Here is an 18,942-nt window from a genome sequence, read left to right as displayed (position 1 = left end):
AATTCCTTTACTTCATTACACATTTCCCTGTTCATACTGTGAATGAGCTTTGTTTTTTTAAAGCTCAGTATTTGAACTGGAAACCAGTCTATGTCCATGTAATAGCTAATTTTTTTCTCATTGTTATATCTTCACTATTAATGAAAGAAACTGAAGATTTTGTACTGTAGAATTTTTGTGGCTCCAGGGTTTGCTCATTGCATTGATGTGGTATTGTTAAACATGTTCCTCTATCCCATTTATTTCCTGTAAATTGTTAGTTTGATTAAAGACTTAACCACATTTATATTTATTTCAGTTTTTTTGTGTTTTGCTAAGATTACTTCCCAGATGATATTTTGTACATCTTTCTAGAAATATGTTATATCTCATGACTTTGAGACAAACTATAGGTCTATCATAAGGAGTATTTAGTATTCACCTTTCTCACCTCCTAAGTGTAAATTTTTTTTGAGTTTCACATGCACACAAAAAATAGAAAAAAACTATCTGAACAGCTTGTTGTAGTCTGAACTGAGTTCATGAAGCAGTGTATTACTTTATCCCCAGAAGCACTCTTCTGTCTCCTTGAGATGGTCTTCCACTACCAGGAAATTGGTATCTTGGCTTCTAACACAGAAGATTTTTGTTTATTTGGGGACATTGTATGAATTGTGCCTTTATTCTTTGTGTCTAGCTACTTCCACTCTATTATGTTTTTGAGATTCATCTGTGTAGTTGTACTTTTGGTAATTTTTCCATAGTGTTTCATTGTATGACTACACTGTATTAATACCTCCTGTATGTATGTTCATTGGTTGTTCCCACATTTGGCTATTATGAATAGCACTGTTTGAAGAATTCTTGTACATGTCTTCTGTTAAACATAGTTATTTATTTCTGTTGGGTGTGTACTTAGTACTACTGATAGGCCACTGTATACAAGCCAGTTCAGCTTCAGTAGTTGCTTCAAATTTTCTAAAGTGGAGCTAACAACCTTGCAAACTGTATTGAATGTTCTGTGTTCTTATCAACATTTGGTATTGTCTCTCTTCTTCATTTTATGCAGTGCAAATACCTACCATTGTGGTTTTATTCTGCATTTGATGATTGATGAAACATTCCCCAAGTTTCTTGGTCAGCTAAACATCTCCTCTGTTGAATTGTGTTTATCTCTTAATTTGCAGGCATTTCTTACATGTTCTAAATATGATCCCCTTAGAAATACAGATTGTGAACATCTCCTACTCCCTGTTTTTTTAATAAGTAGGATTTACATATTTTATCATGAAAGGCTCAAAAGTCTTGAGACTGCTGTAAATCAGTTTTAGAACATTTCCATCACTTCAGACTACTTCATTCCTTCTGCCCTTTCCAGTCAACACTCCCATAACAGCAACACTCATCTGAGTTCTGTTACCGTAGATGAGTTTTTCCTAGTCTATAATTGTATGTAAGTGATTTTCTACAGTATGTTCTTGTTAGGTTCAATTCTTTGACTTCATGTAATATTTTTTTTGGAACTCTATCATGTTGCTTGTATTGGAATCCGTTTTTTTCTTTGCTGAGTAGTATTGTTGGTAGATCATTCTGCTGTTAATATCCATTAACCTAGTTTTCACCTGGGACTATAGTGAATAAAACTGGACAGCTTTTTTATATACAGCTGTTTATGGATATAGCATTGGCCCTTCAAATTTTCACATTTTTTCTTTAATACTAAATTTGCATTTTATATATTGTTTTCTAGGAAGTCCAGATACTTGTAAGCCTAGATATGTGCAAAGGAAAAATGAGTTTTTACATTTTAAGATACATTTTCATTAAAGAATGGCAATAACAAGTCTATATTAATTGGCTTCCTTAGTATCTCAACTGACTCTTATTGCAAACAACTGCTTGTGGATAACAGTTACTTCCTTTTCTCACTTGGAATTTCACCTGTATAGATTTTCTCTCTTCCCACTTGCACGAATGTATGGAATTAACTGGCTTTACTGCAGTTATTTTCAGTTGTATTGAGACCTTGTTTTTTTGGAAGAAAAGATAAATATTTGAACAAGTGTGTCATGATGTTTCTCAGATAAACATATGACTTGAATTATAAATAATTTAAATATTTGAGAAGGGACATGAACAAATATTCCCAGAACAGAAGTAGTCTACAATGCTTAAAAAAAGACAATAGTAGAAAAAAATCATTATATGTCAAATGTTGCATTGTGTGATTAAGAGTGGTGATATTAAGTAAAAACTGTACAGCTAAACTCACCCACCCAATGCCTGTGATGCTACTTTCTATAAATATGCCTTTGAAACTGAGAGCTTTGATCCTGTTGCCAAAATAATGTGAGATCCTAGAAATTTTCTAATTATAAATGACAGTATTTTAATTTCATTCTACTACCTCTTCTGTCCCTCCCATCTCAGCACAAGTGACTTGATCACTACAAGTTGCAGGATTGAATTAAAGCATACATCACATCATCTCTGGTTAGTGTGTCGAAATCACAGCTGTTCTGCCCGAAAACTGGTTTACCAGTGCCCACTCAGGTTACTCCTTTCTTTATTTTCTGCCTGACCAAATGATTCAGATCACCTAAAAGCAGCCTAGTAGAAGTGGAAGTTTCCTTTTTAAAACAGGGCTTAAAGTTTGTTTCTCTAAACCAATTGTTCAGAGAAAGCTGTCAGTAGAAGAGGTAAGGAATTTGGAATTCAGTTTTACATCTCTTGCTGAGCTTTTACATGGTTACACACTGTGAGCAGTTTAATATTAATTACAGAACATATATGCAGGCAGGGCAAGTGTGATGGTAAAGATTGTGCTTTAACGGCATTTCTGACAGCTTTTAATTTTGGGTTGTCACACAAAGGGAGTTTTATGCTTCAGGTCTATTTTGCAGACTTAAAATTCAAAATCTCTACCTCTAGGTGGCAGCACCAGATACTTTTTTCCTGTTTGAAAATTACCAGCCTTAATAAGTTCTGGTGTAAGCAGTAAAACTTCCAAGTTGACTAAAACTTTGAAATAATCTGTGATAATTTGGTTAAATTACTTCGTGTGTTGATTATGTTTGGGACTTGCTCTACCCTGAGTTTTCAAGTTTCCTAAAAGGATTGTGATCCTTTTTCTTTTTTTTAGAACATGGCATAGTATGTCTACTTTAAAAATGTAAGTCCTCTTCAGTTTTCCTGCTACATGTATAATTCTCCTTCCAAGAATACCACTTGTTTAATGATGTTTTTGTATTGAAGTAGTAAGTACAAAGACTGTTGTATGCTTAATACTTTAAAGTTAATCGCACTTTATTTTTCTTTTGTGTTTTTAATAATTAACAAGAACCATAGCTAAGTGAATACAAGATTAAAGCTTTTTCCACTGAAACAGTTCAGCTTCAGAATGAATCTGAAGTAATTAACTGGGCCAGATGGCCTAGTTACTGCCATGGGAAGATAACAGTCATTTGTGGAAGTCAACATTTCGAGTAGATATTGCATAGGACCTGATTTTTTTTTTCTCACGGTCAGACATTTGTTGGTTGTGTTCTGTAAGTAGCAAGATAGGCCACGTTCATTTTTGGTTAGCCCATTGGGCAGGTGGGCTGGCTTGCTAGCTACTAGTGTGCTCCTCCATGTACTCAGGTGTACCCAGGGAAACAGGGCTGATAGAGGAGGCTAGGGAACAGCCCTTGGTTAATTGTGTATATGTACAATCCAACATGGTTTTGTTCCTTTGTTTGGGGAGCGTGTAAGAATCTTGCCTTTTAGAAAACTGTCTCCCATCCCTCCTTTAAAGTTAAAATTAGTATTGGAAATTGGTTAATAATTATACATTCAGAAAAGTTAAAGTTGCTTTCTCATAGCTACAGATTAATCAACACATTCTGTGAATATCCTCTGTATTCACAACTAGAGATTAATAAACTAGGTGGATTTATCTGTTACTATATAGACAACAAACAACCTCACTTATGAATGTGGTTTCTCACATTCATTTCCTCTGTCTTTTTAAAATATGAGGGTATGTTTTGTCCAAATTTTGCTTAACTGTTGTTTGTCTAGGAGGCAGATAATTTGTAAACTAAAAATGATAGTCTTGACACGGGGCAAGTGCCATATATCACAGTAACATATCACTTATTTTATGGATTGTTCTGAAAAAAATATTTAAAATTTTTTCTTATGCTGTCATATTAGGAGATACTTTTAATTTCTATAAAGCATAGTTATTAACTTCATGTGTAGCATGAATGTTTGTTTCATGTGAACATAGTCTGGATTAAATGGTGTCCATTTGCTACTTTGTGTTGTATTCAAGTGTGACTTATTAAGTGTTTAACATGTAGTGAGTACCATTAAACTAGGCTTACACTTTTATTATCTCATTTGAAGTTCAGAACTGTATGGCTGGTATTGACACTTCCATTTTTGGGGGTGAGAAAACTGAGACTCCAGATCTCAATCATCTGTTCTTTGTTTGCCACCTTGCTACTCTAAAAACCTTTTCCTCAGAAATTTGTAATTACTGTGTGTCACTTGATGACTGACCAAAGAGAATATAGGAGTTTGAATTTTAAATACAAATACAAGTAGTAAAATTTGACAGATAGGCTTTGAACAGGGGAAAATTAAATTGGTAAAAATGTTTCATTTCTTTAGTTTGTGGAAACAAGGTAGTATAGACCATGGATTTATTTATTGTGTTGTTTCAAATGAAATATAGAAATTACATTTAGTTTCAAAGCTGTTATGGGTGTGTGGACTTACGGAATAGGTAGATCCATCTTTTTATGCATGTTTTAAATTTGAGTTCTAAACATAGAAAAAAAGGTGTTGCACTTTGTCTCGTTGCTGCTACTAAATTATAACCACTGAATTAGACTGCAACATGCATGCTGTTAACTATTGAGCCAAGGTGAAATCGACCACTGCATTGAAATCAAGATTTGCAGTTGTGTCTGCATTTGAAGGAGTTTAATGGCAGTGAACCTATTTTCTTCAATGGGAATTTTGTTTTGTTTCCTTTTAATGGTTTCAATTTCCGTATGATAACAGCATAATTATTTGAGTTTTTAGTGTAACTTGAAAAAAACCATCTTATGAAATGGTTTGGAACCTGTATGTCCAGTGTTTTGTTACACATCATGTTGATAGTTACTTGTTTGATTCATAATCTCTTATAAAAAGAGAAACCATTTGTCCATATGATCTTGAGCTCAAATGGTTTTACCTGTGTGTGCATGAACTTGAAAACCATTCTTTTGTGAGGATTTACTTTGGAGGTATTTTAATTTGGATGAATAATCTTAATTTTTTTTTTCTTGATAGGACTTGACTCTACTCAATTTAGAGTTCATCAGTATCACAGAGATGAAGAGAATGATGCTCTACTTGGTGGTTCAGCACAGCTGACTGATGAAGAGAAATACAAGGACTGTGAAAAATTCAAATGCCTTTGTCCTACATGTGGCACTGAAAATATTTATGATAACGTCTTTGAAGGCTCGGTTAGTTTTTTTTTCCTTCTATCTTTCATTTTGTTTGAAAACTAGTACAGAGTGCCTTCCCCTACGCTTTAGGGTCTATTAAGGTAACCTAGATGTTGTGTTTATGTCTTTAAAGAATTTTTGCTACCTGAATTCTGCTTTTAGAACTTCATTTCTGCTGAGACATGCTTAATTGAATGTGCTTTAATAATTGTTTTTGCCTTCCTAGAGTTCTTGACCTTAGTTTTAAAATGGACTCTTAAAAATTCTAATTATCTCAAAATATTTTTATTGGAACTCCTTAATTAGTAACCTGTATTCCCTATTCCCTATTCCCAACCCCCACTTATTAAGCTAGAGCAATACTTGCCTGTATCTTAACAAGAATTAGACGTTTTGGGAAAGTTTTTGTTTGTCTTTACATGTTCCTCTTACCTCCTTTCCTCCTCCCCCCCAAAGGTACTCTTATTATCTTTTCCCTGGTCTTTCCATATCAGACGTTTAAAAAAAATCACAAGGAGACATTCCTGTCAAGAAGTACTGACAAAAAATGTATCATTGACCTTGGATCAGAACTTGAAACTTAGCCAATTCACTTGATTTCACTGCAGTGTTATAAGCGTGCTAGCCATTGGCAAATGAGTAGGCAGCAGAACTCTGTAAAACCTTGAAACTGAAAGAAAATACATCCTTTATCTAAATTAAAAGTAATTATTTTAAGTTAATTTGGACAAACAGCAGATGTTTTACATTTTTTAAAAATCAAAACAAAGCAGCTTTTGGAAGCAAGTGCAAGGAAGAGGCAGACACATATCAGCAATACTTGCTAAATCCTTGAGTTTTGCTTCATTACAGCTGTAAATAAGATAGTTAATTGCATGGAGGCTTGACGACTTGCAGATGGGCTAACTGTGGAAGAGCCGATGTCAAGCTCTGAAATCTCTTCCACCTGGAATTGCTTAGTTTGTCGGGTAGGGTTATGCACCAGATTGGAGCAGGAAACCAACCAAGATGTTTAAGTACCCAGAAGGAAAACAAATGCTCCAGAAACCCCAACAGTTTTCCTATATCTTATATTTGTTTTGTCTTTGTTTAAAACAAATCATGACACAATAAAATGTTTCTCCAATTGCTAATAGTTACTCATCCAGATTTATACTCTTATTGAAGTCTTCTTTTCCCAAATATATTTCAATTCTTTTCAAGCACAAAAATTTTCGATTTGCCAATCTCGTGATAAATGAGATTGCTTTATTGCTTTTGTAGTACAATCCTTTTAAATTTTATATTTTGCTGCCTAAAATTCAGTTGGTGCAGTAACAGCAAACTAATGTCATATAAGGGCTCTTGCTTTATCTTCAAGTTTGAAATGAATGAGTGCAAATTAAAATTTTTGATCAGTGTCTCTAGAAGAATGTTTATTTTTGGTAACATGATTTCTCTGGTATTTTCGGAGGGGAAGTGGCCTTATCCGTAAAGCCTGTCTTGCATGGAATGTAAAATAGTGAGTTTATGGTTTTCCTTTTGACTTTGTACTCCATTGCGATGATAACCAGAGTATATGCCATGTACTTCTAATTGGGGTCTGAAACTATAAGTAGTGGATAAAGCAGAGTTCAAAACTCACCTCCAAAAGTATTATGCACCAAGAAAAGAAATGAAACTTTTAAGCATAAAATACTTTCTGGTAATAACCTATTCTGTACTTGTTTGTCCTGGCTTCTGTAGGGAATTGATATGGAGCCCAGCTTGTATCGTTGCAGTAATGTTGATTGTAAGGCTTCGCCACTCACCTTTATGGTACAGCTGAGCAACAAATTGATCGTGGATATTAGACATTGCATCAAAAAGTACTATGATGTAAGTATCTGTAATAAGACTTTACACATTCAGTTTACTGAAGTATAATAATTGTTTTATAGTTTTTGATGTAAGCGGAAAACATTGGGGAAAATTCATAGTAAAATACTATTAATAAAATGTTACAGACTGTAATTTAAAATTTATTTACCTTTATTTGTGTGTGTATGTGGGGGGGGGTGATGTTAGTGCAGGATGGTGCCTGTATGGTGGTTAGATGACAACTTGAGGGAGTTGGTTGTCTCTTCCCATCAAGTTGGTTCCAGGGGATCAGACACAGGTAGGTCATCAGGCTTGGTGGCAAGGCCTTAACCAACTAAGCCATGTCACCTGCTCAGAGTATGAAATTTTAGTCTAGTAATGTGACAGCAAGCTCTTTCATTACTGAAGACTATTTTAAAGATTGAAAGTTGGGTTTTTTGTTTTGTTTTGTTTTATTTTGGTTTTTCGAGACAGTGTTTCTCTGTGTAGCTTTGCACCTTTCCTGGAACTCACTTGGTAGTCCAGGCTGGCCTCGAACTCACAGAGATCCGCCTGGCTCTGCCTCCCGAGTGCTGGGATTAAAGGCGTGCGCCACCACCGCCTGGCAGTTTGGTTTCAAGAAAAGTGAAAATGTATTCAGAAATTTTATTTTCATTTATTATAGCCTAATTAACTAAATTAAATGGTCACTCGGATCTTTGGCTAGAATAGGAAAAACACCGATGTTGCCTATCTCCAGTAAGTAGTCATGATACTATGGGTAATGATTTTACTACGTTGACCACTACCCAGTACTTTGTGTTCACATGACAATCTAAGCCAGTCTTTGGTTAGTTTTCTGAAGAAATGAAAAGAAACATCTTTTTAATTGAAGTGGAATTTGAGATTTCAAAGAGAATATCTCTTTTTATATATGTACAGTAAAAATCCCAGAAGAGTAAGTAAGCTGTCTTTGCTTTTATTCTGAGTTTTGGTTTGTTTTCTTAACACATTTCTGATGAATGTGGTTTTTTTCTCTTTAAAAGTTAAATTTTAAAAAGACTGTACATTTCTCATTTTTTCTTAGTGTGGCACATATCACTTATCATCTCAACAAATTTTCTGTCACTTAAAAATTACCTTTTTAAAAGGCTGTATTGCGCTATACAGAGAAACTCTGTTTTGAAAATGAAAAATAAAAACAATAAAAAAGGCTGTGTTGACAAGGCATTTTAAAAAAATGTTCGGGTACTATTAGGTAAGACCCATGACTTTAACATCCTATATTTTCTGCTTGTTTATTAAAATGTAACATTGCCTTTACTTCTTTGAAACACATGTGAAGTAATTTGAAACATGTTTCACATAATAAGAAATATAACTCATTATATAAAAATGGATATTAGATCATTAAGATGAAGAATGAGAACACAGAGTCACATTGTGATTTGGCATAGAATAGTTTGTATTTATATTTTTAAAACGTAGGTTTGCCTTGAAGGTTTTTTTTTTTTAAATAATAATTATGACTACACTTTGGGAAACTCTGCAAAGTTTAGTGAATAAAGCTGTGCTGCACTTAATGAAGAGCTGGATGGGAATAAAGGTTATCTGTGGGGTCACATTCTACAGTACATGAAACATTCATCTCATGAAATGTTAGACTTTTATTTAGCATGAAGAACTCAAATCAAAACTATTCAGCTTCTCATTTACAGGCCTCATTGAGCAAAGTATGATTCTTTACTCTTGGGAAGAATCCTGGCTTTTCCCTCTGTGTTTAGTCTATCAAAAGCTTCACCATGGAAATGTTAATACTAAAACAATGAATCTAGTTCCTTCTGTAAGAAGGAGCTATCTGTTTTGACTAAGTTGAGAATAGGGAGAAAAATGATCCATATAATTAGAATGTGCCCAAACTCAAAGATGAATTTGTAATCTAATTGTGCATGTGTGTGTCTGTGTGTTAATGTCCATAGTTACAAAAGCATTTTTAAGCTATATAATCTACTTTTAGAGACCAGGTATTTAAAATAATGCTGTTAGAGCAATTGCTTTGTCTTGTCCACCAACTATCTCTGTAACATGCAAGTGAAAGTTTATCTGCACTTAACTGCCCACTTGATTGTCTTTTCTAAGATATTCCTGATCAAACTAGTCAAATGTTACTCTTGTGATTAAGGGGATTGATAGAACTGTTGGTTCTATCAAACTTAGAAACTTTCCCACTTTCTGATTCTAATCATAAGTGACTGGATGGGAGAAAAATAACACCATCATTTATTTCATGGTCTCATGCTGAGGTTGTATGTAAACAGTGTATCTTAAAAGTCAGTGAGAGACAGTTCTTTTTTCTGTTGTCTCCAGATACAATTCCCCTTTTGCCAGCAGAGGGGCATGATGTTGAGTTACTTTGGTTAACTGTGCCTCTGTTAGTTCAGTGTGATGTATGATAATTAATGGCAATCAAACTAAAGACTGATGCAGCAAGCACATTAGAAAGGGTATTGAGAATAGTACTGAGATTAAGTGACTTTTCTTGGAAGCAGGTTACCAAAATGGCTTCTTCATATTTTGTAATATTAAAAAATACTCATTGAACAGAAACAATTGTTTATGGACCTTAGTTAAGAGTGTCATATTTATTTTAGTCTTAAAGTTACAGCAAAGGAAATCAATGTACACTGAGAAAAGAAATGTACACTTAGGAAGAACTTGGAGAAGTTTGGTGGAATATGGCATTTGACCAAACCTGTAACCTGCCAAGGAACGTAGTTATAGATTATTATGAAATTAGGTTGCCAAGAAAAGAAATTAAAGTCACAAAGTATACTTCTAAATCACTTGCATTTTGGAAAAATGCATCATATGCTCTTATCTTCTGTCATGAAAAAATAGTCCTGACTGGATGAATAAATGTGATGTAATATTTTTGCAAATATATATATATCACATCATATTTTAATACTGACTCCTTTAGTGGGAGATGCTTTTTCCTAACCCCTTCCATACAGTGTATCCTTGGAATTCTCATTTCCATTAACATACAAATTTCCACTTGCATGGAAATGTACAAGACACTGAACAAGTGCACTTTTTGAGTAATATATTGATTTACTTAGGAGAAATACAACTTTGTATTTTACTTCAAGGTTTGATGAAGTGTTGAAAAACTGACACAGCACAAAAACACTTTAATTCAAAATTGATTTTATGCTTTGAGGGTTGTTTGTTACTCTGTTAATACTGAACTGGTATTTCTTTTTAATCATAAGAAAGCAGATTAATCTCTAAGCTTTTAAGGATGGTTTTTAAGATTCAAGTTTAGAATGAAAAATTGATACATGCCCCCCTTAAATTCTTTCCCCAAGAGCAAACACAGAGAGAGAGAGAGAGAGAGAGAGAGAGAGAGAGAGAGAGAGAGAGAGAGAGAGAGAGACAAAGGGAGAGAAGCACTAGCTAATCTAAATTGGGAAATGAAGAGGCTTTTTTTAAGCATGAAAATTTCATCATCTTGTCAGCTGGCAGAATGCCTGCTGTGTGGATTCACAAAGGCTAAGAATTACACTTTCATGAAATTTTCCTCACTAACTGCCCTGGTTAATTTGAAAGATAACCCACTGTTCTAATTCATTCCTCAATTGGGCGGTGCAGGTTTTATCTTTGATCTGACAAAGCATTTGTGTTAATCGTTTTGGCCCTCCACTAGACACTCTTGGGATTGTGCTTTTACAATAAATGTGTCTGTGATAGCTCTTTAGTCTATTATACTTACAATAGATCCATAGAACTGGTAATTAATTCTCTACTGCTTTGGAAATGGGAAGAATAGGTGTAGCTCTGTCAAGTACTGCTGGGAAGTTTGTTTAGCTGGTTCATTTTTGAAGTGTTCCCTCAACTGTCCAAAAAGCAAATCTGAGATTGAGATGCTAACCTACCCTAATGACTCTCTGATAAGTGGGAAATTCAACCCTTCTTGATACCTGAGAGGGAGTTACTATGTACATTAAACTCTCATTTGAATACACACATCGAGTCAAACCTTTCTAAAGGTGAAGTATCTGAAAGACACAATGATAATAGTGAACTCAAATGTGTTCACCATTCCTCATTATGCAGTGTTTAAGGTGTTTAAATAGGGCAAAGTATGTTTCTTTACCAGCCTTCCTATGTTTCTAGGTACCTGCAAAAGAATGTTCCTTAGGGCTCTTTGCTCTTATTTTTGAATGTTGAGATATTGCTAACCCTATATGGAACTGCCTCTCCATCTAAAAAAAAAAATTAAAAAAAAAAAGAATAGATGAGTACTTGCTATCGGTGTTTTAGCCCTTGGTTAGTTGCTAGGGCCAGACTTAGTAGTGTAATTCCTTAGAAATTAGCTCTAAAAAGCCAGTTCATGCACCAGGGATGGATCCTGATCCTACTGCCATGGGGCCCCTTAAGCAGATCAAGCTACACAACTGACTGGCTTTTTGGAGCCCACTACCTGTGGTGGGATACCTTGCACAGCCTTGATGCAGAGGGAGGGGCTTGGACCTGCCTCTACTGAATGTACCAGGCTTTGCTGACTCCCTATGGGAGACCTTACCTTCTTGTTGGAGGGAATGGGTGACAGGGGAAGGTTGGAGGGGAGGGAGGAGGGAAGAGGGGGGATCTGTGATTGTTATGTAAAATGAATAATACAATTTCTTAATAAAAAATTAGCTCTAGGTTTTATAATCTCAGAATTTTTCTGAATTATTCTTTTTGAAAACTGGATTTATATTTTCTTTGTCTCATCTGTGATCTTTGCCACAGCCCTTCATTTAGTAATGGGTGTCCTTGATGCTTGGTAACCAAGGGACCAACAAATAAAGGTTATTATTTTTAATGTTTTCTTTAAATTCTTTTTTCATAATGTTACTACATTGACAGAGGGCTTATTTGTGATATACAGGATTGATATCAAGTTAACACAAAACTCCACAATTGTTTTAAGAGCCTGAAAGCATTGACAAATAGCTCTTTGTTACTGTTTCTGTATTTTACTTTACTAATTACTGCAACACCTCAGTAGCCTTAATTTCTTTTCTTCTCAAGCCAAGTTTGTGGCAACGAGTCAGTGCCCACAAATATTATTGTTATGATACAGAGTAGAAGCCTGCCTAAGTATAATACTTTCATTGTGTTGCTAGAGAAGTCCTGTGCCTAACTAGATAACGTGGGGAGGATGAGAGCAGATACCTAGCTTGTTACCTTCTTACTGCCACTCTATATTTCTGTTTTACTGCTTAGTGTATTATTGTGGCAAAAGTACATTATTATTTCTTTGGGGCCCATTTTTATGTAGAATTCAAAAAATTATGCCCAAAGAATTAATATCACCCATCAAGCACTATGTTCTTAAACCCAAGATTGACTTGGAATTGCCTTTTATCAAAGGTATAATGATGAACCAGAAATGCACACGCCTTTAATCCCAGCACTAGGGAGGCAGATAGGCAGATGTCTGTTGTTTTTTTTTTTTTTTTTTTTTTTACTCTTTTTGGTGGGGGGCTGCCCTCAGCTCCCAAATAAATCACACATGGAGGCTTATTCTTAATTATAAATGTCCAACCTTAGCTTGGCTTGTTTCTTGCCAGCTTTCCTTAACTTAAAATTATCCCATCTGCCTTTTGCCTCTGGGCTTTTCCTGTTCTCTTACTTCTGTAAATCTTACTCTTATTCCGTGGCTGGTTGTGTAGTTGGGTGACTAGACCCTGGAGTCCTCCTTCTCTGGCTACTTCTTCCTTCCCAGATTTCTCCTTTTATTTATCCTCTTTACCTGCAAGCCCCGCCTTTTTCTCTCTCCTGCCTTGCTGTTGGCCTTTCAGTTTTTTATTAGAGCATCAAGTATTTTAGACAGTCACAGTAACACAGCTTCACAGAGTTAAACAAATGCACCATAAACAAAAGTAACACACCTTAAAATAATATTCCCCAATAGATCTCTGAGATTGAGGCCAGCCGTTTACAGAGAGTTTCAGGACAGCCATGGCTGTTACACAGAGAAACCCTGTCTTGAAAAACCAAAAAAAAAAAAAAAGTGCAGTCATTTAGCATCATGAGCAAACACCATTTATGGTGCCTAACAGTGCTTAAACAAAATAATTGTATGGGGAACCCACCGAATGAAATTAAGTAAATAAATCTGATAAATGCAAGATGAAACAGCTTCTCACTCCAGACCCCAGCTAATGTGTTACTCACTAACTGGACACTCATCGTCATTGCCTTCGTTTATCCATTTTCCATGGAATGATACTGTACAGTGGATCTGTTTGAGAGCCATGCAGTGGCTTTCAGTCACACTCTGCTGTTCTCTTGCAAATATTCAGTGTTCAATAACCCTCAAAATTTCTCATTTCTTACCTGTGGTGAAGTGGACTGAGAGTTTTTAGGTTATAGGTTGCAATATGCAGTAGTATCACAGGTACATTAGTTCAAAATAGTTTAAACTTTAAGTAGTAGTAGAATTATTGTTGATTTCTTTGCCTCTCTATATTTAGAACACTTAGAAAGAATGAATTAGACTTCTTTTTTTGTAAAGTCTCTAACAACATAATTATAAATGGTAGTAGAAATATGCAACATAGAAGCAATAGATACCCATCTCACCAATTCAGCTTCATGGGCAGCCCAATACTTGCTGCCCAGTGAAGCTTAAAGAGGGCTGATTTCTTTAGGAATCCATAAAACCCATCCTAAATCTTAATTAAAATAAAAAGAACTTCCTGAGAACTGGTGTTTCTTCTTGCTTCACACCATCTTATTGGGTATCTAAGCATAAATGAACACCAGGCATACCAGTATTCTAACACCAGGCCCATTAATAGAGAGGGTATGCCTTTATTTGTAAATTGCTGATTTTTCTTAATTTATGTAAGTCAAACAAGGTAATTTTGAGTTGAGTATAACATTTTGCTGCAACTTCATGGTGTGTTCCCACAGTAAAACTGAAAAAACAGGGCTTTGATGATATTTGGGGTAGAATCTCATAAGAAAATGTATTAGTGTACAAATCTAAGTAAATCATAGGTCACCCCATCCTCTAAACCATGCCAGATAGGTATTCTATACAAGCAATTAATTATGGGATAATGTTTGCTATGTCAAAGGAGTTCTAGTAAGCAAATAGCGTTAGGTACAGCGTGCCACTTGACTTTTTGTCTGTAGTTCCTTTAGTTTTATTTCATTTAATCCTAACCAGATGCTATCAATTATTTTTGGTAGGCTCAAAACTGGAACATGGTGCTGTGGAACTAGTAGGCTATTCATACCAAATTTGGACAGGTCCAACCACACAATAAACAGTGCAAACTCTGCCAGGTCTGACTGTGGCCACCCAGCAGTGGTCTGGCCCACGTGTATTGAACCTGGACTTTCAGCAACTCCTGATACAAGTTTACAGCTTTTTGAAATACTGAGGAAATGCCATATGAGTTGTCAGATATTTGAAAACAATTAGGGAAACCCAGAAAACTGCCAAAACAGTCGAATTCCGTTCTTCAGTTTGATTTCTTTAACCTTGTCTATTTAGGGAAAACTCAACTCTGAGCCTAACTCCAGTCATCTAAAGCTGCTATCTTGTAGTAAAGTAAGAAATTGAACCAGAATAAATTTCATTTATCCTTTCAAAAGTGAGATTTTTTCACACCACTGACCTCTTTGTCTTAAAGGAGAAAAGGGACTATCTATCAGTTCTTTGCCGTACATATCAACAGTATGGGAAGCGGACACCCTAAGCAATGGCTGTCTTTCATGTTTGGTTTGGATGTTCATTATGGCCCACAAGTGAAATCAGACTTTTACAGATAGTTGCTGATTGGACCAGATGATGCTATCTAGCCTAGTCTTGCATTAAATAGAATGATCTCATTTCTGTTTAGGAGAGAATTAATTCAGCTGCTTTTCCAAGGCACCACAGAAAAACTTTCAAAGCCCAGATTAAAGTGTGTGTGTGTGTGTGTGTGTGTGTGTGTGTGTGTGTGTATACATATATATATAATGTGTGTGTATGATAAAAATTGAGTGCGTATATTTTTTCTGTATAATAGATATTGGTTTGTTTTGTGCTTAGCAAGGGATGGCTTTACTGTACACACTTATCAACATCCGTACTATGTGAAGCAATATGTAACTTGTAGTCCTGGTTTAAAACTTGTCTGATTTGAATAGCACCTCCAGAATTTTCTGTGGTTTTTACTTTGTGCCATAATGTAATTTGCCAGTGAGGGATTGTCTAAATTCCCTCACCTGGCTTGTTTCTTGAAAGGGCTGTCTCATTCAGGGAGTTCAGGTGCTTCACGTTCCTTGGCTGTTGGAGCAACAATTGGTACTGCTGAAAACCTGGACGATTTGCTAGCCAACCCTCAGGATCCAGGACTAATAGGGCTACAGTCTAAAATAAAACTGACACTGCTCAGGATTTATGTCTATATGTATATATAAGGATTTAGAGACCATGCAGGTCCTCAACTACAGCTTTCCATTTAATGATGTAGTGATGTTCCAGAGCCTTTAGAACCGTGGTTCTCAATCTGTGTGTCATGGCCCTTTGGGGTGGGGGGTAAACAACCCTTTCACAGGGGATTGCCTAAGACCATCAGAAAACACAGATATTTACATTACAATTCTTTTTTTTTTTCTGAGACAGGGTTTCTCTGTAGCTTTGGAGCCTGTCCTGGATCTCGCTCTGTAGACCAGGCTGGCCTCGAACTCTCAGAGATCCACCTGGCTCTGCCTCCTGAGTGCTGGGATTAAAGGTGTGTGCCACCACCGCCCGGCTACATTACAATTCTTAACAGTAGCAAAATTAGAGTTATGAAGTAGCCATGAAAATAATTTTATGGTTGAGAGTCACCACAACATGGGAACTATATTAAAGGGTCACCGTTTTAGGAAGGTTGAGAACTACTATTTTAGACCCATTGAAGACTTTCAAGTAAAACAAATTCTTTTGTAGTAGTATAGTGCAGCAATTCTTTTTGGGACCCCAGTAGACTATTAAAATACTGAAGATGCCAAAGAGTATATTTTTATATGAATTCATTTTATTTTAAATTAAAACTGAGGTGCTGAAATATCAATCCATTTATGAGTAATAATAAGTATATTAAATAAAAATATCATAATAAATTTTTTAAATTCTGGGTGTTGGCACACGCCTTTAATCCTGGCACTCAGCAGGCAGAGGCAGGTGTATCTCTGTTAGATTAAGGCTATTCTGATATCTATGTAGTAAGTTCCAGGCCGCCAGCTCTACATAGTGAGACCCTATCTCAAAAAGAGCCCATTTTTTGTGAAAAAATAACTTCGTATTCCAAATTAAAATAATCGAATCAAGACAATGTTATTGTTTTATATTTTTTAAATTTTCTTTCTTACCTGTCTTTGAAGATAGTTGAATTTTCATATCTTCTTCAGCATCTCATCTATTGTAATTTGCTATTTTGGTTTGTAAAGTAAATTTTGTTTCACACAGAAATGTAGTTGGGGAAGGAATAAGCATGTTTTACTATCTCTTTCTCTTAACTGGAGGCATTCATTTTTTTTTTTTTTGTTGCTATACCAAAGTAGTTTTTTTTTTTTAAGTGTGTTGGCTGGGGGCGGGGGTGGGTGGGTGGGTGGTGTCGTATGTGTATGTGTTCATATAGGCATGTACGCTTGTGTCCATGTGTGCCAAAGTGTGTGGGGGTAGGTCAGAGGTCATTATTGGATATATTCTTCATTAGCTTCTTTACCTTATTTTCTAGAGAACAGGGTCTCTCAGTGAACTTGGAGCTCACTGATTTAGCTAATGTGACTGAGCAGCAAGCCCTAGGAATCCTTCTGTGTTAATCTCCTCACTGCTAGGATTACAGGCGCATGCCTCTCTGCTCAGCTTTTTCACATGGGTGCTGGAGATCAAACTTGGGTACTTCTGTTTACACAGCAAACACTTTACTAAGCTAGCCCCTCTGCCAAGGTAGTTTCGTTTGTTGTTGCTTTTGCCAAGGTAATTTGTTAAAGGTTACTTTACAACATTGGGTATGAAATCGTGTCCTGGATCTTTTTATGTTTGTTATAGTACATTGATATCCATTGCTCTGTCTTAAACCTTGAATGGATCATTTATCTATGCATGATTTTTTTTTTTTTTTTTTTTTTTGGTTTTTCGAGACAGGGTTTCTCTGTGTAGCTTTGCGCCTCTCCTGGAAATCACTTGGTAGCCCAGGCTGGCCTCGAACTCACAGAGATCCGCCTGGCTCTGCCTCCCGAGTGCTGGGATTAAAGGCGTGCGCCACCACCGCCCGGCTCTATGCATGATTTTTAACATGGAATGGTTGTTTAGAAAATATTGGTTAAGTGACTTATACATGTTTTCCATATGTTGGTACATCTTATAATTCAGTTTTTGAAAATCACATTTTTAATCAGCCTCATTATAATATTGGGACCCTATGGAGGCAGAGGCAGGCGGATCTTTGTGAGTTCAAGGCCAGCCTGGTCTACAGAGGGAGATCCAGGAAAGGCACAAAGCTACACAGAGAAACCCTGTCTCGAAAAACCAAAAAAAAAAAAAAAAAAAAAAGGAGCCTAAGGTAATAGATACTAATACTCCAATGAAAATACATTGAAAACTGGGGTTTTATTATTGGTAACATACTTTCCGTTGATTTTTCTTGAAGTAACAGGCTCAGTTGGTTCATTTTTGAGGAAATGTCTTCTAGGTATTTAGGTCTGAATAACCGTATTTGTCTATCTCTTTCAGGTAAAAATGGATTTTGTTGAACAAAGTAGATAGCCTAGTTCCCAACTCAGACAGTTGTACAAGTGTGTTTCTTGGAGATAACTACTGTATCATTGCACATGACAATAAAAGAATACATATAGTTGAGCTTCATAATAAAATTCTGCTCTCTGAATGTATGGCATTGCTAAATAAGCCTAGCTTACTTATGTATTAGGTATTGTGAGTGTGCGATGGTAAGGAATATAAAAGCTAATAGTGTAATTTGTAGCCACTGCCTTTATTAATGTCCACATACCAGGCATTTTATTGTACACATCGATCTTGCACCATCAATGCAATTGCAAACTCAATGAAATAGACCAACATTCAGGAAAAGAGTTGCAACTTTTTATTTGTGGGTTCTAGGAGCTTCACTTTCAGCTCTAGCAATTTTTCCTAAAGAAATGTATCTTTGGGACTATGTGGGTTAAGAGCACTTATTGTGCAAACATGAGGGCCTAGTTCAAATTTCCAGACCCAATATAGAAAGTCACACATAGTGTCATGCATACTTGTAACTCTAGCACTGCATGAGGCAGAGACAGGAGGATCACTAGGACTCACTTGCTGCCCATCTTAGCTCTGGGCTTAGTGAGAGACCCTGTCTCAAAGGATTAAGGTAAGAAGTGATAGAGCAGAACATCCAACCTCCTCCAGCCTCCATGCATGCATGGGAGCATGTGCCCATACACAGACAAGTACATACTATACCCCCACACAATAAATCTTAGAAAGGAGAAAAATAACATTTACATGTAAGAATATATGGATGAATAATTGCTTATAATAGTGAGAATTGGATGTTACTTACATATCCTAGAATAAATTATTGCTAAATAAATTATGGCCTATCAACAGAATAGT

The 18,942-nt window shown here is 35.8% G+C and overlaps 1 protein-coding gene across 1 annotated transcript in view; it reads left to right on the top strand.

The window, feature by feature from the left end:
- Positions 1-18,942, top strand: part of Pola1 (DNA polymerase alpha 1, catalytic subunit) — a 303,693-nt gene that overhangs the window by 163,546 nt on the left and 121,205 nt on the right. The window contains exons 33-34 of the mRNA XM_052732483.1: positions 5,308-5,486; positions 7,194-7,325. Of these exons, the coding sequence (XP_052588443.1) occupies positions 5,308-5,486; positions 7,194-7,325 (311 nt within the window). The remainder of the gene's footprint in view (positions 1-5,307; positions 5,487-7,193; positions 7,326-18,942) is intronic.

This window comes from Peromyscus californicus, unplaced genomic scaffold (assembly GCF_007827085.1).
Source record: "Peromyscus californicus insignis strain IS unplaced genomic scaffold, ASM782708v3 Scaffold_10__1_contigs__length_136768540, whole genome shotgun sequence".
Classification (NCBI taxonomy): Eukaryota; Metazoa; Chordata; class Mammalia; order Rodentia; family Cricetidae; genus Peromyscus; species Peromyscus californicus.
Note: the sequence above shows the minus strand (reverse complement) of the source record. Positions and strands in the feature narration are given on the sequence as shown.